This window comes from Narcine bancroftii, chromosome 1, assembly GCF_036971445.1.
Source record: "Narcine bancroftii isolate sNarBan1 chromosome 1, sNarBan1.hap1, whole genome shotgun sequence".
NCBI lineage: Eukaryota > Metazoa > Chordata > Chondrichthyes > Torpediniformes > Narcinidae > Narcine > Narcine bancroftii.
The window spans coordinates 153,415,110-153,432,732 of NC_091469.1; the positions used below are offsets into that span (position 1 = coordinate 153,415,110).

General features: G+C 41.7%; 1 protein-coding gene and 1 long non-coding RNA gene across 2 annotated transcripts in view; both read right to left on the reverse strand.

Annotated features, from left to right (window-relative positions):
* cfap99 (cilia and flagella associated protein 99) overlaps positions 1-17,623 on the reverse strand; it is a 264,896-nt gene that overhangs the window by 17,172 nt on the left and 230,101 nt on the right. The window contains exons 16-17 of the mRNA XM_069942179.1: positions 7,479-7,584; positions 3,651-3,727 (exon numbers count right to left, since the gene is read on the reverse strand). Of these exons, the coding sequence (XP_069798280.1) occupies positions 3,651-3,727; positions 7,479-7,584 (183 nt within the window). The remainder of the gene's footprint in view (positions 1-3,650; positions 3,728-7,478; positions 7,585-17,623) is intronic.
* Positions 11,577-17,623, reverse strand: part of LOC138765219 (uncharacterized) — a 28,523-nt gene continuing 22,476 nt past the window's right edge. The window contains exons 2-3 of the long non-coding RNA XR_011358532.1: positions 13,685-13,812; positions 11,577-11,885 (exon numbers count right to left, since the gene is read on the reverse strand). This is a non-coding gene — a long non-coding RNA (uncharacterized lncRNA). The remainder of the gene's footprint in view (positions 11,886-13,684; positions 13,813-17,623) is intronic.

A 17,623-nucleotide genomic window follows, 5' to 3' on the forward strand; every position in this document is an offset into this window, starting at 1 on the left:
TTTGAATTTGCCTAACGAGATAAATCCTCCAATAATGTAGGGATTGAGAAAAATTTCCCAAAACTCAAATCAGTACTTTACAAATATGGGGTGAACAGCAGGGAAAGATCAATCTCTGGCTGCCTTTTGTAGTCTACACAAGACATAGAAGCAATAGACTTGGTCAGAACTCTATCAGGAGAAAACACCCCCCAAGGGCACAGGCCCAAAACATCGGTTACCATTTACATCCTATGGATGTTGCTGGACCTACTGAGTTTCTCCAGCACATTTGTGTATTGCACTCAACCCCAGCATCTGCAGATTTTTCTGTTTAACTCTAAAGTGCTGGGTAAACTATGCAGGTCAGGCAATAGTTGTGGAGAGAGAAACAGTTCACAGTTAAAATAGAGAAAATTTTCATCGGAACTGAAGTGAGAAAAATTATTTTAAAATTGCAGAGATGAAGGGGATGGCTGTCATTGTGCAGAGAAAAGGATGGCAGGTGACACAAAGTATTCAATCCTGTTTAAGAGAAAGAAATGGCAGCGCGATCATATCTAATCTGTCTGAAGGATTACAACTAGATGACATGAGAGCACAAGAGAATAAAAACCTGCCAAATGTGAGAATATAGAATCCAACAGTTGCTGAAAATCTAAAAAAGGGAATGTTGGAAACACTCACAGATTTGTAGAAAGAGAAAAACTAAGCAGACATGGCAGGATGTGCCTAATTCTGGAAAGACTGGCTTCAAAAAGCGTTGAATTCAATATAAAGTCCAAAGGAGTGTAACCTACTGAGATGGGAGATGAGGTTATGTTTGTCCAGCTCATCTTAGGCAGGAGCCAAGAGGGGAGTGGGATGGAGAATTAGAAAGTTAGTCATAGGCAACAAGAAGCTCAGATTGCAGTTTGAACAAAGGTGCTCTGCAAAGTGGTCACTCAATGAGCTTTTGACGTCTCCAAATGATATAATGCACAAGATCTGCAGATGGTGGAATCAAACTGGAGAAACTCAAAGGATCAATCAACACACATAGGTGAGAAGCTGGAGGGACTCTGGGTCAATCAGCATCCTTACAGAGAAAGTCGGTCAAGGTTTCAGATTGATAAAAGTCTTCACTCAAACACCGACCATTTCTCTCCAGATGCTGACTGACTCGGTTTCTTTAGCTGTGCATTGTTTGCTCAAAATAGAAGTTGGATGAAGAACAAGTGAATGGCTGCTTCATTCAAAAGCAATATTTGAGTCTCTGGATGGTGGGAAAGTTCGGTTTAAGGCACTGGTGAGGCCGGGTTTGGAGTACTGTGTGCAGTTCTGGTCTCCAAATTATAAGAAGAATATCAATAAGGTTGGGAGGGTGCAAAGAAGGTTGACGAAAATGTTGCCTGGGTCGCAGTATCTTGAATACGGAGAAAGAGTGAGTAGACTGGGTCTTTATTCATTAGACCATAAAAAGTTGAGAGGGGATTTGATGGACGTGTTTAAAATTATGAAGGGAATATATAGAGTAGATGTGGATAGGCACTTTCCTCTGAGGGTAGGGGAGATTGGAACAAGGGGTCATAATTAAGGATTGGGGGCAAAACTTTAGGAGTAATGTAAGAGGATGCTTCTTCACTCAGGGAGGGATAGCTGAGTGGAATGATCTTCAGGAAGAAGCAGTTGCGGCAGGGTCATTTAAGAGGAGGCTTGATGAGTAACTGGATGCGAGGGGGTTGGAGGGTTACGGGCAAGGGAGTGGGTAGGTGGAACTAGTGGAGCTTCATGTGAATTGGTCTGGACTAGAAGAGCCGATATGGCCTGTTTCCGTGCTGTAATTGTTATATGGTTAAGGGCAAGGGAGTGGGTAGGTAGAACTAGTGGAGCATCACGTGAATCGGTCAGGACTAGAAGGGCCATTGTGGCTTGTTTCCGAGCTGTAATTGTTATATGGTTATGGGCAAGGGAGTGGGTAGGTGGAACTAGTGGAGTTTCACGTGAATCAGTCTGGACTAGAAGGGCCGATGTGGCTTGTTTCCGAGCTGTAACTGTTATATGGTTATGGGCAAGGGAGTGGGTAGGTAGAACTAGTGGAGCATCACGTGAATCGGTCTGGACTAGAAGGGCCGATGTGGCTTGTTTCCGAGCTGTAATTGTTATATGGTTATGGGCAAGGGAGTGGGTAGGTAGAACTAGTGGAGCATCACGTGAATCGGTCAGGACTAGAAGGGCCGATGTGGCTTGTTTCCGAGCTGTAATTGTTATATGGTTATGGGCAAGGGAGTGGGTAGGTAGAACTAGTGGAGCATCACGTGAATCGGTCAGGACTAGAAGGGCCAATGTGGCTTGTTTCCGAGCTGTAATTGTTATATGGTTATGGGCAAGGGAGTGGGTAGGTGGAACTAGTGGAGCTTCACATGGATCGGTCAGGACTAGAAGGGCCGATGTGGCCTGTTTCCTTGTTGTAATTGTTATATGCTTATGGGCAAGGGAGTGGGTAGGTGGAACTAGTGGAGTTTCACATGAATCGGTCTGGACTAGAAGGGCCGATATGGCCTATTTCTGCACTGCAGATTGTTATATGGTTCTATAAAAGGCTGCATTTTTTGCAATTGCCCTTGTGGAGGGGCTACTGGTGACAGAAATGGAGCAGGTGAAAGAGGGAGCAAGGAAGAATTTGGCAGCAAAGGCAATGAAATGTTTGAGTTGTGTACAAGTGCGACAGAATGAGGGACAATATTAGTCTTTCATACTTTGCAAGGGGATGGTTGGAAAATATTTAGAATCCTCAAAAAAAATAACCTTTTAACTACAGTAAAAATTCATTGAAGAAAGAAGCTTTACAAAAGCTGCCTTCTGACACACTGGTTGAACGTAGAGGCAAGAGATCAATTTTCAATGAAATGGGATCGACTTGATTGAATTGTTTCCTGCTACGTGTATCAAGATACAGTGGAAAAACAACTTTGCATGCTACCCAGGCAAGTCAACCTAGCTTTGAGTGTCACACGCAGTGCAAAATAAAACAAAATTGCAGAGTTTAGTGCTACAGAGGAAAAAGTTCAATTGAACCACTGTAAGGGCAGATTGTGATAGTATGAAGGTAGAGCTTTTGTTGAATGCAAGGAGAGGATCTGCCAGGAGCGAACACAGCAAGTCCCCACGCTCAGGCACCATTTGTTTTAAAAGTTGACCTGAGTCCAAACCTCTTCACACGAAGCAGAAAAGAGAACAAGTGAATAACTGGATCAAGTTTCAGAAATTCTATTCAGTTCCCATCTTTTGGACCCCATTTCTGCTGTTACCTTTGCAAACCCACAAACAAATTTACTCATATTTATAATGGAATCTGTCCATATACACTTTACACCCTCCTGCATCACTAACTCTGAGAGAAGGATTTGATCGTACTTCAGTTTACAAGGCCAGTTCACCTCAGGCAAGAGTGAATTTAAAGTATAAACATTTGATAGAACTGGTACATTGATCTCATTAATGTGGTAGATTTTACATGAGGAACAAAACTGATCTACTACTTTACTGGAGGAGTGAGGTAGAGATTCTAGACATTGCTTTCCTTCTCCCAAAATTGAAGTATGATCAGATCCTTCTCCCAAAGTTAGTTCTTTGAAAGTCAGTGCTGTTCACACACTAACTCAAGAGAAAGGCCAGTCAGCATCACTTACCTCAACAGAATCATTGTTGGTGAGATCGACCACCACAGGCTCAGAGGATTCACAGGTCAGATCAACCACCTCACCACCTGACAAGACCAAATACAGCAGACCTAATGAGGCTATTAAATTTTTTTAAAGTGCCAAAAAACATAGGTGAATTTAGTCAGAGATTTAGGATGAAAACAGACCCTTTGAATGTGTGCCATCAACGACAATTTACATTAGTTTGGCATCAACACCATTTTTATTCCCCCCCATAAATGCATGGATGGACATAATGGTTATGCAACAGAAAGATCAGCTGATAAACAATCCTCACACAAGCACAGGGTTTGATCTCTCAATGCAAGCCAGTTTATTTTGTTTTAAACTGATCAAGTTGAAGCATGGTCTTATGCAGCAAATATAATTTTAAATGGGCTTCGTGAGAGCTCTGGCGCGCAGCAGTTCTGGGAATGGAACCCTCTATTTTTTTTTTTCATTTACTGTTGTCAGGCCAGCTGCTTTATCACAAGCAGCTTGATGTTAGCCGGCACAGACGTGTCCCAAAGCAGAGATGTGGACACTCTCTGCTCTAATATATTAGTGCTACAAGGGAGTGGTCCACTTTCACTTGGCTGAGAACTTGTGTTCCTGCCAGATATCCAGAAAACAGGTGACCGCTCACATTTGTACAAGAAATAAGCTGTGTGAATTATAATTGCCTTGCAAATGCTAATGCAGAGAAATGTAAAAGAACATGAGAGTTTGCAAACAGTTTGAGCTCGATGAAACAAGGTTATCTACTCTCTGCCTGAACCTTCTTAATGGACTCTACACCCCTTTCTGCAACTTGATCCTGGACTCCCTCATGGAAAGGCCACAGTCTATCTCAGTTGGTGGCGTTCAGCCACTGACCCGCGAATACATCGCTAGATTCAGCTCCAACGGTGCCATCAAATTTGCAGATGACACAACAGTAGTCGGCCTCATCAGCAAATGACGAGTCACACTACAGAGGTGGTGAATCTCATGAAATTGTGAGAGTAACAACCAGAGTGTAAATGTGGACAAGACGAAGGAGATGATCATGGACTTCAGGAGGACTAGAAATGACCATCCTCTACTACACATCAACAACTCTGTAATAAGCATGGGAAGAGTACCAGGTTCCTTGGAGTTCACTTAACTAGTGACTTATCATAAGGTGCTCAGCATTTCCTCCTTTGTCAGGAAGGCGCAGTAGTAATTGCACTTCCTAAGACTGAAGCGGGTCAGGCTACTGGCCAGTGGCAGCCACTGTTATGTCAGCCTTCTATAGGAACTCTATCAAGAACATCCTGGCTGGCTCTATCACAGGGTGGTGTGGTTGGTGCAGAGAAATGGATCAGAGGTCAATCCACAGGACCCTGTGGCAGAGAGGATCCTGGAGACTCTCCCTCCCTCCCCAGTCGATGTGAAGGGGGCACGCAAAATCGAGGACCCCTTCCACCTTACATGTAGCATCTTTCAGCTGCTCCCATCAGTGAAGAGATAGAGGAGGATCAGAGACAGTACCACCAGGCTGAGAAATAGTTTCTTCCCACAAACAATCAAAGGAACTGGTTACATTAACCATCCCATACATAAAACAATATTTATTTATATAGATGAAATACCTCTCAGAATTTATTGTTATGAACAAGTCATGAAATTCGGAGGTTTACAGCAGCGTCAGAGAGCAAACATTCATATTATATATTATTACAAGATGGTAATAATAAAAATAACACTGCACGAAAAGGCAGCGCATTTGGATCATTGATTATTCAGGAATCTGATGGCAGCGGGGAAGAAGCTGTCCTCGTGCCGCTGAGTGCTTGCCTTTAGGCTCCTGTACCTTGTTACCGATAGTGGCAGAGTGCAGAAGGCAGGGACTGGGTGTGGGGGTCTTTAAGTATAGAGGCTGCTTTTTTAAGACACCACCTCGAAGATGTTCTTGATGGAGTAAAGTTTTGTGCCTGTGATGTTGCAGGCTGAGTTAATAATCCTCCGGAGTTTTTTTTCTTGCTTGAAATTTGGCACCTCCATACCAGACAGCGATGCAACTAGCCAGAATGCTCTCCACAGTACACCTGTAGAAGTTTTCAAGAGTCTTCGGTGACATACCGAATCTCAGACACTTCACAAAGTATAGCCACTGACAGGCCTTTTCATGATTGCATCAACATGGAGGCACCAAGACAGATCCTCGGAGAGGTTAACACCCAGGAATTTGAAGTTCTTGACCCTCTCCCCTGAAGTTCACAATTACATTTTTGGTTTTGCTAACATTGAATGCAAGGCTGTTGATGTGACACCACTCAATAAGCTAATCTACCTCCCTCCTGTACACTTCCTCGTTGCCGTTTGTGATTTTGCCAACAAATGTGGTGTCAACTGCAAACGTACAGATAGGATTGGAATTGTCTGGCCACAGTAATGGGTGTATAAGGAGTAGAGCATGAACTCTGTCTGTATTTGAGTTATGTCTGGTAGTATGTCTGCATGTTTTTCACCAAGGACTGGAGAACGCTGTTTCATCATGTTGGACTTGTCAGATGACAATAAACTTGACTTGTGTCGTTTCCTGCATTTGTCCCATATCCCTGTAACCCAGCCACTCTCAACAGGGGGGTCACAGCTCATTTAAGAAAGAACCTTGTCAGAGATGGTATAATTGGATCCAAAACTGCATACCCTTAAAAAAAATTACATATAGTTTAAAGAATCGAGTTGAAAATTTTTATAGTATTTGGAAACCATATATGGATTTTATGGATAATTTTCCGTCCGCCTCTTCAATCTTAACCACTCCTCTTAATCAGTCATTTTTAATAACAATTAATGATTGTATATGCTAATGTTATTGTATATTAAATGGTAGGTGTTTCTTTTCTTTCCTTTAGGTGGGGGGAATGGGGAGAAAAATACAACAGTATTTTTCTGTATCATTGGGCCTTGGACATTTGATTAATGTTTTATTCATTTTTTCCAGTAATGATGCAAACAATTAAATAAAATTGAAAAAAAGAACCTTGTTTTCTTTTCGCCTCACATAGCAAATTTTTAAACATAGTTAGTAGGAGAGAAGTACGGGGGGGGCGGGGTCCCAATTATAAACTATTTTATTTTTTACCTATTTATTTTCTGTGATTTTTTTTGTTGCCACTTGCTTGAATTCTGGATAACTGGGGTTTTATTGTAACTCTATAGGTCACCTCACAACCTCCTCTGCTTCAGGGAAAAGAGTAGCCATCTATCCAGACTCTCTTTGCAACTCAAGCCCTCCAGTCCCAGTAATACGTTTGTGATTTATTTTTCTGCCCTTTTAGTAACATCTTTTCTACATCTGGGTGCCTGGCACTACAACTATTAGGGGATTATAGAACTAGCAGGCAAAGCTTCAGAATAATGGGCCTCCCAGTCAAGATGGAAATGGAAGTGGATTCTTCATTTGGAGGACTGGCAATCTTCGGAATACTCTACCCAGCAAAGCCAGAGAACCAGAGTTGCGAAGGAAAATGGGCTTGTAGGTCAAGAAAATAAAGCTCAAATTATTTTGTTTTTATTTTCAATATCTTAATTTTTTTTTTAAATACTTTTGCAGGGGACAATAGAGGCTTTTTTGAAAAAAAAACAGCAAGGACACAGCCCCTTCAATTCTTATTGTCCATGCCATTTCCTGAAGCTAGTTCAGGTGCCTGTGCTTCAGAGGCCAGTCAGATTGCAGCTCCCATTTTCCACCCCGCACTTTGGCTTCCATGGTTTCTGCTTCACATCTCCCATTGGGGAGCTCACCTTGGGGAAGAGTTTGTGAACAACTCCTTTGCCACTCACCAGTTTCAACGGTGTCTGCCTGCGGCTCAGCCTGGTCCGTAGATCTGTGCCGCCTGCGAACTCGCCTGGACGGTTGAGAAGACATCATCCTGCGTTTCCTGGGAGTCTACAAATATAAAGCAAGGTACACTACAACTGCTGCATTAGTTTTCTCCTTTCCTGTGACTGATTTCTTATCAACTGTGTCAATTCTAGAAAAAGATAATTTGACACACCTCTATTTCCACAAAATATCAATTTCCATATTTCAATGAGCAGGTAGTAAGAAGTAAGTCTTAGTGAAGTGATTTAGATTGCATGGTAGATTTTTGAAATTCTATTTAGAACCAGCAGCCGGGAAGTTCTCACCTTAGATCTGTTCAGATTTCAACGTATGTCGACTCACATTTTTATAGAAAAATAATATAAATATATATAGCGGGGAGGATATATGCAAGATGGCTATAGTTCTAAATTAGGCTCACAAAATTTTGTAAGATTTAAAGATTCTAGTAGCTTACGCAAAAAATGGGATGTTGTATACAGTACTTTGGAAGAAAAAGAAAGGACATTGGCATTAAAATAATGAGGTATGGATTCCAGAAAATTGTCGTCTGCCAAATGTCAAATGCATCTGGAAATCTCCCAAGCTGGACAAGTGGAAATTGTGGGATGCATAACTTTAGGATAGAATTAGGTACAATGGTCTGTTTGGGTCTGGAACCTTTTACTGATCTAATATTAGTAGGGTTAGCATAGCGGTTGGAGGAACACAGTTACATCACCAGCGACCAGGGTTCGAATCCCACACTGTCTGTAAGGAGTTTGTATATTCTCCCCTCATCTGTGTGGGTTTCCTCCAGGTGCTCCAGTTCCTTCCTACTGTTCAAAACATACTGGGGGTGTAGATCAATTGGGCAACATGAGCTCATGGGCTGAAAGGGCCTGTTACCATGTCTAAATTAAAATTTTTTGAAAAATTAAAAGAGAAGGCAGAAGTGAAAAATACCAGAATAACACACACAGGAAAGGCTTCAGAGAAAAAGAGAATGCTCCAAAGAAGGTTAAGGGAAAATTTAATGAACAATCTCTTCAAAATAATGTGTGCAAAGGAGCAACTAAAGGAGTGCAAAAGATAAATAATCATGGCGTTGAATGGACTGGTCTACCTCATATTTCAATTCCATTAATGTTGCAAGTAATTATTTTTACTTCGTCAAATGTTTTTACTTCAAGTGGAGCTGAATCCTCAGCCAGATCAGCCACGATCTCAGAGAATAGCAGAGTAGGAGGCCATGACAGGCCAGATGGCCGACTCCTGTCCTATTTCCTATCAACTCATCAGATAAAACAAACCACAAATTACTGTCAATTCTGGAAAGAGATAATGGCAATGAATAGAAGTGAGGAAATCAGTTTTGGCAGCAAATTAACAACAAGATAGTTCAAAGTTATATGGCAGATCCTGGTGAGTGTGAGGTTGTAATTTTTTTCAAGTAGAAAATTATTTCTGGTACTGTTTACAAATTAATGAACAACTGGTTCGAATTCATTGCATTTTAAAATTTTGACATACAGTGTGGTAACAGGCCATTTCAGCCTACAAGTCTGTACCACTCAATTAAACTAGACCCCCCAATGCATTTTGAATGGTAGGAGGAAACCTGAGCCCCCAGGGAAACCCCACACAAACACGGGGAGAATGTACAAACTCCTCACAGACAGCGCCCAGTCCTGATAGCTGGCGCTGTCAAGGCGTTGTGCTAACTGTGTCGCCCATTATTCACACAAACGGACACGAAATCAAGAATATTTGTAGTCCTAGCTAGAGTACTAAAATGTGTTCAAGGTTTAAAAAGCTTTAGAGAATACCTTTCTCAGTAAAAAAAATTGGGAAGTGTGAAATGAATAACAAGGAAAGCACATTTGCATTAGATAACATCTTGAGAGAGATACAGATTATAAAAATCTGCAAAAGCATAAATTCAAACTAGTAAAATCGAGCCCAAGATGCATTCCTATTCAGTTCCATACTTAATATTGTCAAGAAACAGGGCCTTTCTACTGTTACTAACATCCCAATATAAAAAATTCTTTGGAACATCTGGATCTCGCTGACCATAAGAACTTTAAAAATGTATGCTTCTGACATTTTTCTAGCTTTAAAAAGTACTTTTGACAAATTGTGTTGGTAAAATAGTAATACAGTAAAACCCCGATATCCGGCACTACTGGGGACTGGTAGATGTCGGATATTCGCTGGTTACTTGTTGTGTGAAAGGTGAACTGACCACTAAGGGTGCCAATTTTAAAATTTTGCATTTTTTACTCATTTATTTCCTGCAATTTTTTTTGCCAGTGGCTTCAGGCTGCTTGAATTCCAGATAATGGGGATTTTACTGTACTCACGTTTTAAATGCTACCTATTGAAAAGAAAAAATCTCCAAGGAGAACAGAGCAGCTTTCTCATGAAGTGACCTGGAGCTTCATCCCCAAATCGGTGGAGCTCGAGTAATTTCCCGAAGTGGGAAAATCCAGGGTGTTCCCAGGTGTACTGTTCCAAGCTCTGAAAGCCACCAATATTGAATGCATAGCCCCATGTACTCTGCAAGTCTTAATTAATCCGCTTGGATTCTTTCTCTTCTCTTTCCATATTAAGCGGTTAGACAAATGCTTTCGTGCCATGACACTACTCCTGACGCCCTATTATTTTTACATCAGAGATGGAGGAACAAAGAAATCATTCAAAATTCACACTGCTTAATATGGGTGTCTTATTATCCAGTCATGGTGAATCTTTGACAACTTATTTTAAATTTTATAAAATTAAGACAAACTTTAGAATTCAGCCACAATACACTGCAAAGTTAGCCCTCAGGCCGAGCCACCGTCAGTACTTACTGTGCTCATTTTGCTTGGGGATTAAAATTAAGACAAAGGTTGAGATGTTTTACAAACTTTTCATCAGTTATGGTCCAGGGGATGTCTTCCAACCCAGTGCTTAACTTCTGTTTAGCCACATTTCTTCTGTCAGTAGAGTCAGCGGATTCAGGTTTCCTTAATTTATAGTAAGCATAAATTTTTGCTCTGTCAAGTGAAATTCAGTATTTTTGGTAAAGCTGGAAGTGCTTTGGAAGAGGCAATCTACCAGAACGTGGCACACAAGGACAGGACATGGGGGGAGACATGCTGTTTAGAAAGAAACAAAAAAGAACTTGCATTTATCTCGAACTTTACAGAAACTTGAAATATCCCGAAGGATTTTTATTGCCAATGAATTATGCAGGAGTCCTTTCACTGTGTGGAGCATGGAAAATAATTTAATCAAGCTAAACTCTCACAAGCAGCAGTCCCATTATTGCACATCTGCTTTAATCACATTTTACAGGGACAAATATTTGCCAAAACAATAAACACTTCAATTAAATGAGACACAATACTTCAGGTTAATATCTCAGTCAAAAGACGAATGGGGCATCACTTGTTCAGTTGTTCTTTATAGTAGTGGGGGATTTCCTTCAAGGAAATGAGGGAGGGTAGGGTTAGTGATGAGGGAGAGAGGGAAATCAAGCAATTTATTTACCTGCTTGCAGGTTAAATGAGTGGACATCTAGAATTTCAGGGACAAGAGATTAGGATCAGATTACCTGTTGTTCAAAGGAATTCCCAAGACTAAATAAAAGTATGATACGAGACACACAAAATAGGCAATTTAAGGAAAGTATCAAGGATAAGCAGCACCTAACATAAGCAAGGTGGCACAGTGAGTGTAGCAGTTCATGCAACACTGACAGCGCGAGTGACTTGGGTTCAAATCCAGCGCTGTCTGTAAGGAGTTTGTACGTTCTTCCCATGAATGCATGGGCTTCCCCCAGGTGACTCTCACCCTTCAAAATGTATGGGAATTATAGGTTGATTGGTTTATTTGGGCTGTACGGGTTCATGGTCCAGAAGGGCCTGTTACCATGGTGTGTGTTTAAAAATTTTTTAAATGCCAAAACAGAGAAAACAAATTGTAAATACAAAAATTGGAAACATACACTTCCAAAAGGTATCTACAGTATTCATTTCTAATTAACACTTCTCCCTAGATAATATGTTTAACAAATTCATTCAACATTTCAGCAGAATGCATTTAATAATTGTTGAGAAAAGCAGGATTTGGCAAAACATTCCATCTCAAAACCAACTACTCTGAAGAGGTGAAATGAATCATTCATCCACAAGCCTGCTCCATCATTCAATTAGTTAATGTTGATTTGCAACTCTATTCCATTCATCTTCCCAACAGCTTGTAGATTTAAATACTCGCAGATGTGCTTCACAACTTTGCTCGGGGTTTCTGCACTTGAAAGAACGAACAAAGCAGCTGGAGGGGCGCAGCAGATCAGGCAGCGTCCATGGAGAGAAGTGGTCAATGTTGCGGGTCTGGACCCCATGTTGAGACGAAAGCATGGAAGGGAAAAAAGTCTAAAAAAAGGTGACTCACTACCTCCAGAGCTAGCTGAATTACATCTGATCAAACCGCTTGGAAGCTCATGTCTATAATTTGTCTTGGTCCTTGATTTTAGCATAACTGCAAGTTTAGCAGAACCATTTTTAATTAACCCAAGAGGTTTATACTCTGCAAAGTAACTAACAGTCTTTTAAATACACTTAAAGCATTATTTCTCCTGTAACTCTGAAGCTACAGCAGGTAGTTTATATCCAACAAGATATCACAAACGGCAAAGATAAAAGGACAGGCTTTTCATTCACAAGGGACTTGGTGGAAATAGTTAATTGAAGTACAGGTACACAATCCTTTATCCAGACATCTAAAATCTGGAAAGCTCCAAAAACCGGCATTTTTTTTCCCCTGGTGCTGGTACAGCGGTGGGGGGGAATGAGAGAGGGAGGGAGAGGGGAGCACGACTCGGGCGGGCGAGGGAGACGGCAGTGCGACTCAGGTGGGCGGGGAGATGGCAGCGCGACTCAGGCGGGCTGGGGAGGCGGATAGAGACAGGAGTGCGACTTGGGCGGGTGGGGAGAAACGCCAGCGTGACTGGAAGGGGGTGGATACGGCAGCACAATTCGGGTGGGCTTAAATCTGGGGCAGCTGGCTTTTGTTCTAAAATCTGGAAAAATCCGAAATTCAGAACACACTGTCCCCCAAGGGTTCTGGATAAAGGTTTGTGTACCTGTATAACATTTTGAGAAAGCCTTTGCATGATCTGCTCGGCCACCATGAACAGCTTAATGAGTTCTCGTAATGTCTCTTAATACGCTGACTTCAAGTGAAAGGTTGGCGTAAGTAGTAACTGTTCCTCACCTGTCCACAAGGTCATTGACTGATATTGCAGTACTGCCACTCTCCTGCACCATCACATACCTCTTGATTCCACTGATATCAAAAAAGCTTATTAACCCCCACATAGAAAATACTCAGAATGCATATCCACAGCTTTCTTGGTGAAAGAATTCCAAAACCTCTCTGCCCATGAGGTAAAGACATTTCTCCACATCTGTCTGAAATAATTGAATCTTTGACATTCCGAGCACAGGATCGACCTTTAGAATTCTCTCTTTCAATAAGATCACTTATTTTTCTACTGAAGTCCCTGACTACCAAATTTTTGCTCAAAGTTAATCCATCTGGCAATCCTTCATTGCACTCCTCCTATCGTGCATTCATATTCCAGATTCAGTCTCACCATAGCTTTGTAAAATTGGAGAAGGATACCTACATTCTCCCAAACAAGGTTTTGCAGAATAGGCCAATGTACCATTCATTTTGTTGAAATTGCATATTAGCTTTCAGTGATTTCTACAAGGATATGCAGGTCTCATTGGACAATGCCCTTTCAATCTTTTTATGATTTTATTAAAAAATGCCCTATTTTTTGACCAAAGCTTTCCGTTTTTCCACATTATACTTGCCATGACTCTGTCAATTTACTTAGCCCGGCCATATCCCCTACGGCGTCTATTTCTGCATCTTCATCACAGCCCACACTGTTGCCAAGATTCGTGCTACAATCAATTCTGGCACTGCTCATGGCCACCACCTGAAAAGCTGTCAGGCAAAACCATCAACTCCCAAGAGCTGGCACAAGACCTTCATTTGACAGGTTCAGAACTCATGACAGAACCACAATCCTGCTTGGATCACAAAGGGTAAATGAGAAGCTCAACTGCAAGATCTCAGGCTCTTTCATAGACAATGTGCAAAAATCACACGACAATACCTTATTTTCAGTACTTCAAAACAGGAGACGAAAACTTCATCTTCATTTTTAATGCACAAGATTATGTCACAATCTGTCTCCAGGGTCACTTTTGTTTCCCAATAATGTCTCCAATCCTGTGATCTTCACTGGGGCAAAGCAATACATTTCTTCAAGTAAATCAAATATAGTCTAGAGAATTACCCAATAAAAAATATCCTCCAGTCTATAAAGTCCCTCCCATACAAGGTTTGCTTTCCTAAAGAGTAACCATTTAGACTTTCTAAAAGGGCATCAGAATGGGAGAACACACTCGTCCCCCCACCCCGAAATGGAGAAGCCTGGGAGAGGACCCGAAGCAGTAGGAGAAAACAGCAACGGACCATCGTGGGGATGGGCAGACAAAGGACACACACCAGACTGTGGGCTGCTGGCAACCAGCTTGTGGGAAACAGGTATTGGGACAGATTCACGAGGAGCTATTCTCGAAAATAACTCGTGTGGTGACAGCTCCTGATTGCTTTGAAAGTTCGGAACCAGGGACCAAAGAGGGCGTTTTCGATGCCTGAAGCTTGGGTTCTCCGTTAGGCTGGAGATCTTTTGACTACAGAAGTTACAGGGATCTTTGTGGTCTTGAAGGCAGTGCTGTATTGACCGTTTTTGTGCACTTTTACAGGGCAAACAAAATTTGACCCTAGAGGTTGTGATAACATTTACAGAAGGCAAAGCAAAAAATAACTTCCACTTAAAAAATTCTGAACATCATGACTTTATGATCGAGAATAAATAAACATACATTTCTTTCTTGGTGTTCCACACTTTCATTTTGCTCTCAAACACAGCACGCAGTACCCAAACAGCATTAAACCAGCTTGTTCAAAACATCACCTCCGTGTTACAATAGAACATGGGACCTCTATTCTTGTCTCTCCCACTTCATGTGAGGGATAATTCTGCCGTAGGAAGTGGTTGATATCATCTCAATTCATGAATTTAAGACGCAATCTCAGCCACAGGCCTATGTTCCAATTAACCTGACAAGTAGTTCTCAAGTAAGGCATAGGATAGGAGAACAGCCACAGAGCTTTGTAACACTGAACAAAATATTCAGGCTACCATGTTCACTGGAATAATCCACTGGAAGGGGGAGGAGAGCAAGAAGAAAGAAGACTAAGGGAAGGGTGGGCGAACAGAGAGTAGACTAGTTGAAACTGAAGAAGTCAATGTTAATACCAGCCTGTTAGTAATGGAAGAATAAAAACAATGGTGCAAGGGACAGTGCTAATAAAACAAAAGTGCAGGGTATAATGTCAAACAGTGCATCTTATACCAATGAGAGTCCAGCTTCAAGCACCAATCCACTGAAAAAACTTCTGCAAACCAAACAATATTAGCACTAACTTGATCTCCCATCCATCAAATCCCCTCATCCCACTGTGTAATTGGATCCTGGATTTCCTAACAACCAGACCCCAATCAATGCAAGAACAACTCCACAATCTCTATCAGCCCTGGAACACCGCAGGGCTGTGAATTTAAGATGCCTGCTCTACTTGCTTAACACCAGGGGTCTCCAAAGTGGTCAATATCGATGGGAATCAAGCAGTCGATAAATGCCTGGGGGTCAAAAGGTGGGGGGGGGGGGGGGAGGGGGGGGGGGAAGAGTGGGTGATCTATTGAACTTTTGGGGTCAAAAGCTGACATTCATACAAGAATTAAAAATACATGAAATACAACTTGATAATACACATTTATGATATTCTGTTTACTGAAACGATACAGTTATAATAATTTATTAGTTGAAATCCCAAGACAATGGACCGCTGTAGTACCTGTTTCCAAATGGATGAATTGACTTGGATTTTCTTTACTCATGTGGTCTATTTTTAAAAAAATACTGGATAAATGTATTAACTATATTATTCATCATTAGGATTCTGTAGACCACGTCGAAAGAACCAAAGACTTGTTGATCCAAACCAAGGCTTTTACTAACTAAAAGACTGGAGCATATCACAAGTCGGTCGACCAGTCCAGAATGACCTGGTCTGGCTAGGAGCAATCTTTTAAGACCTGCCAGTAGGTGTGGCTACACTCTCAGCCAATCACAGTCATCCTACATGACCATCTGTACATAGACACATTGGTGATAGAATCTGTACCATCACACATAGTCTTGTAACAATTTAAAATATTTTAGCTTAGCCTTAGCTTTATTTTCAAGTATGTAACGAAAATCTGGGTTGTAGCAATGAGTATCCCGGCCACATTATTTCCTATCCAACAGCGCCAACTAGTCCAGAGACAGCCAGTGCATACTCAACAGCCACATTTCTAGAGAGCACAATGGCGACCACTAATGCTAAGTGCCGACAATATTCAGAAGTGTATTTGAAATCTTCGTCCACGAAGCTAAGCCAAAGAAAAGAAAATTTGAAATTTGGATTCATACCTTTGGTTACTAACGAAACAATGCCTACGTGCCTGTTATGTGAAAAACCTTTCAGTCATGATGCCATGAAACCTGCGAAGATGAAAGGCCACCTAGAAAGGTTCACTGATAAAAACAAGGATCTTGATTTTTCCTGCCAGTGCTGATGGAGGACTAAAGGCATCATACAGTATCTCCCTTCATATAGCAAAGAAAGGAAAATCGTACAACATTGGTGAGATCATTTAATACCAGCAATTAAACATCGGATTGAAAATGTTACGAAGACTTTCAACCTGTTTGAAAACTCATGTCATTAAGTGCAAATATAGTGAGACAACTATAGTACTCGAGCTGGCAGAGTCCGCAAGCATCGAATCTATGCTGCTGAAGACCCAACTGCGCTGGGCAGGTCACGTCTCCAGAATGGAGGACCATCGCCTTCCCAAGATCGTGTTATATGGCGAGCTCTCCACAGGCCACCGAGACAGTGGTGCACCAAAGAAGAGGTACAAGGACTGCTTAAAGAATTCTCTTGGTGCCTGCCACATTGACCACCGCCAGTGGGCTGATATCGCCTCCAACCGTGCATCTTGGCGCCTCACAGTTCGGCGGGCAGCAACCTCCTTTGAAGAAGACCGCAGAGCCCACCTCACTGACAAAAGAAAAAGGAGGAAAAACCCAACACCCAACCAACCAATTTTCCCTTGCAACCACTGCAACCGTGCCTGCCTGTCCCGCATTGGACTTGTCAGTCACCAACGAGCCTGCAGCAGACGTGGACATACCCCTCCATAAATCTTCGTCCACGAAGCCAAGCCAAAGAAAGTGAGACGACGCATGAATGAGATGGCCGATGATGTGGGGAAAACCTTGGCACCCGAGTTTCAACATTGCAAGTTTTTCAACCAACTCGATGAAGCAACTTTTAGCAGTTCAAATATTCTCATGGCCTATGCAAGATATTAAAGTCCAAGCCTAAAGTGCATTGTTGATGAGTTTTTATTTGCCAAGTTCCTTATGGGAAAGGTGAGAATTTAATTATCCTCCAATGTCCCCCTTGGGATTATTACTACAGTGGCTGCACAAAGTGCACTAGCAATGGTTGGCTGTTACAGAGGATTTGCCGCCTTACTCAAGGAAAAGGTTCCCAACGTACATCCTGTTCACTGTGTATTACCCAGACACCATCTTATAGCCAAGCTCAGTGGTGAACTCCCTGATGCTTTAAAAGTATGTATCAGATCAGTCAATAAAATTAAAGCATATCCTCTCAATTCACGATTGTTTGCAAAGATATGTGGGGAAGAAAAGATGAAACTTTAAATCAATTACTTTTGCACACCGAGGTAAGATGGTTGTCAAGGTGATAGCTTGCAAAGACTTGTTGACTTGGATGAGTCAACTGTAGTTTCTTACCGACGTGGACCCATCATTATGCGATGGGTTGAAAAAGTGCAAAAACCATCTGTACTATTTGGCAGTCCCATATTCAATATTTAATGAAGCACAGAAACAGCTACAAGGTG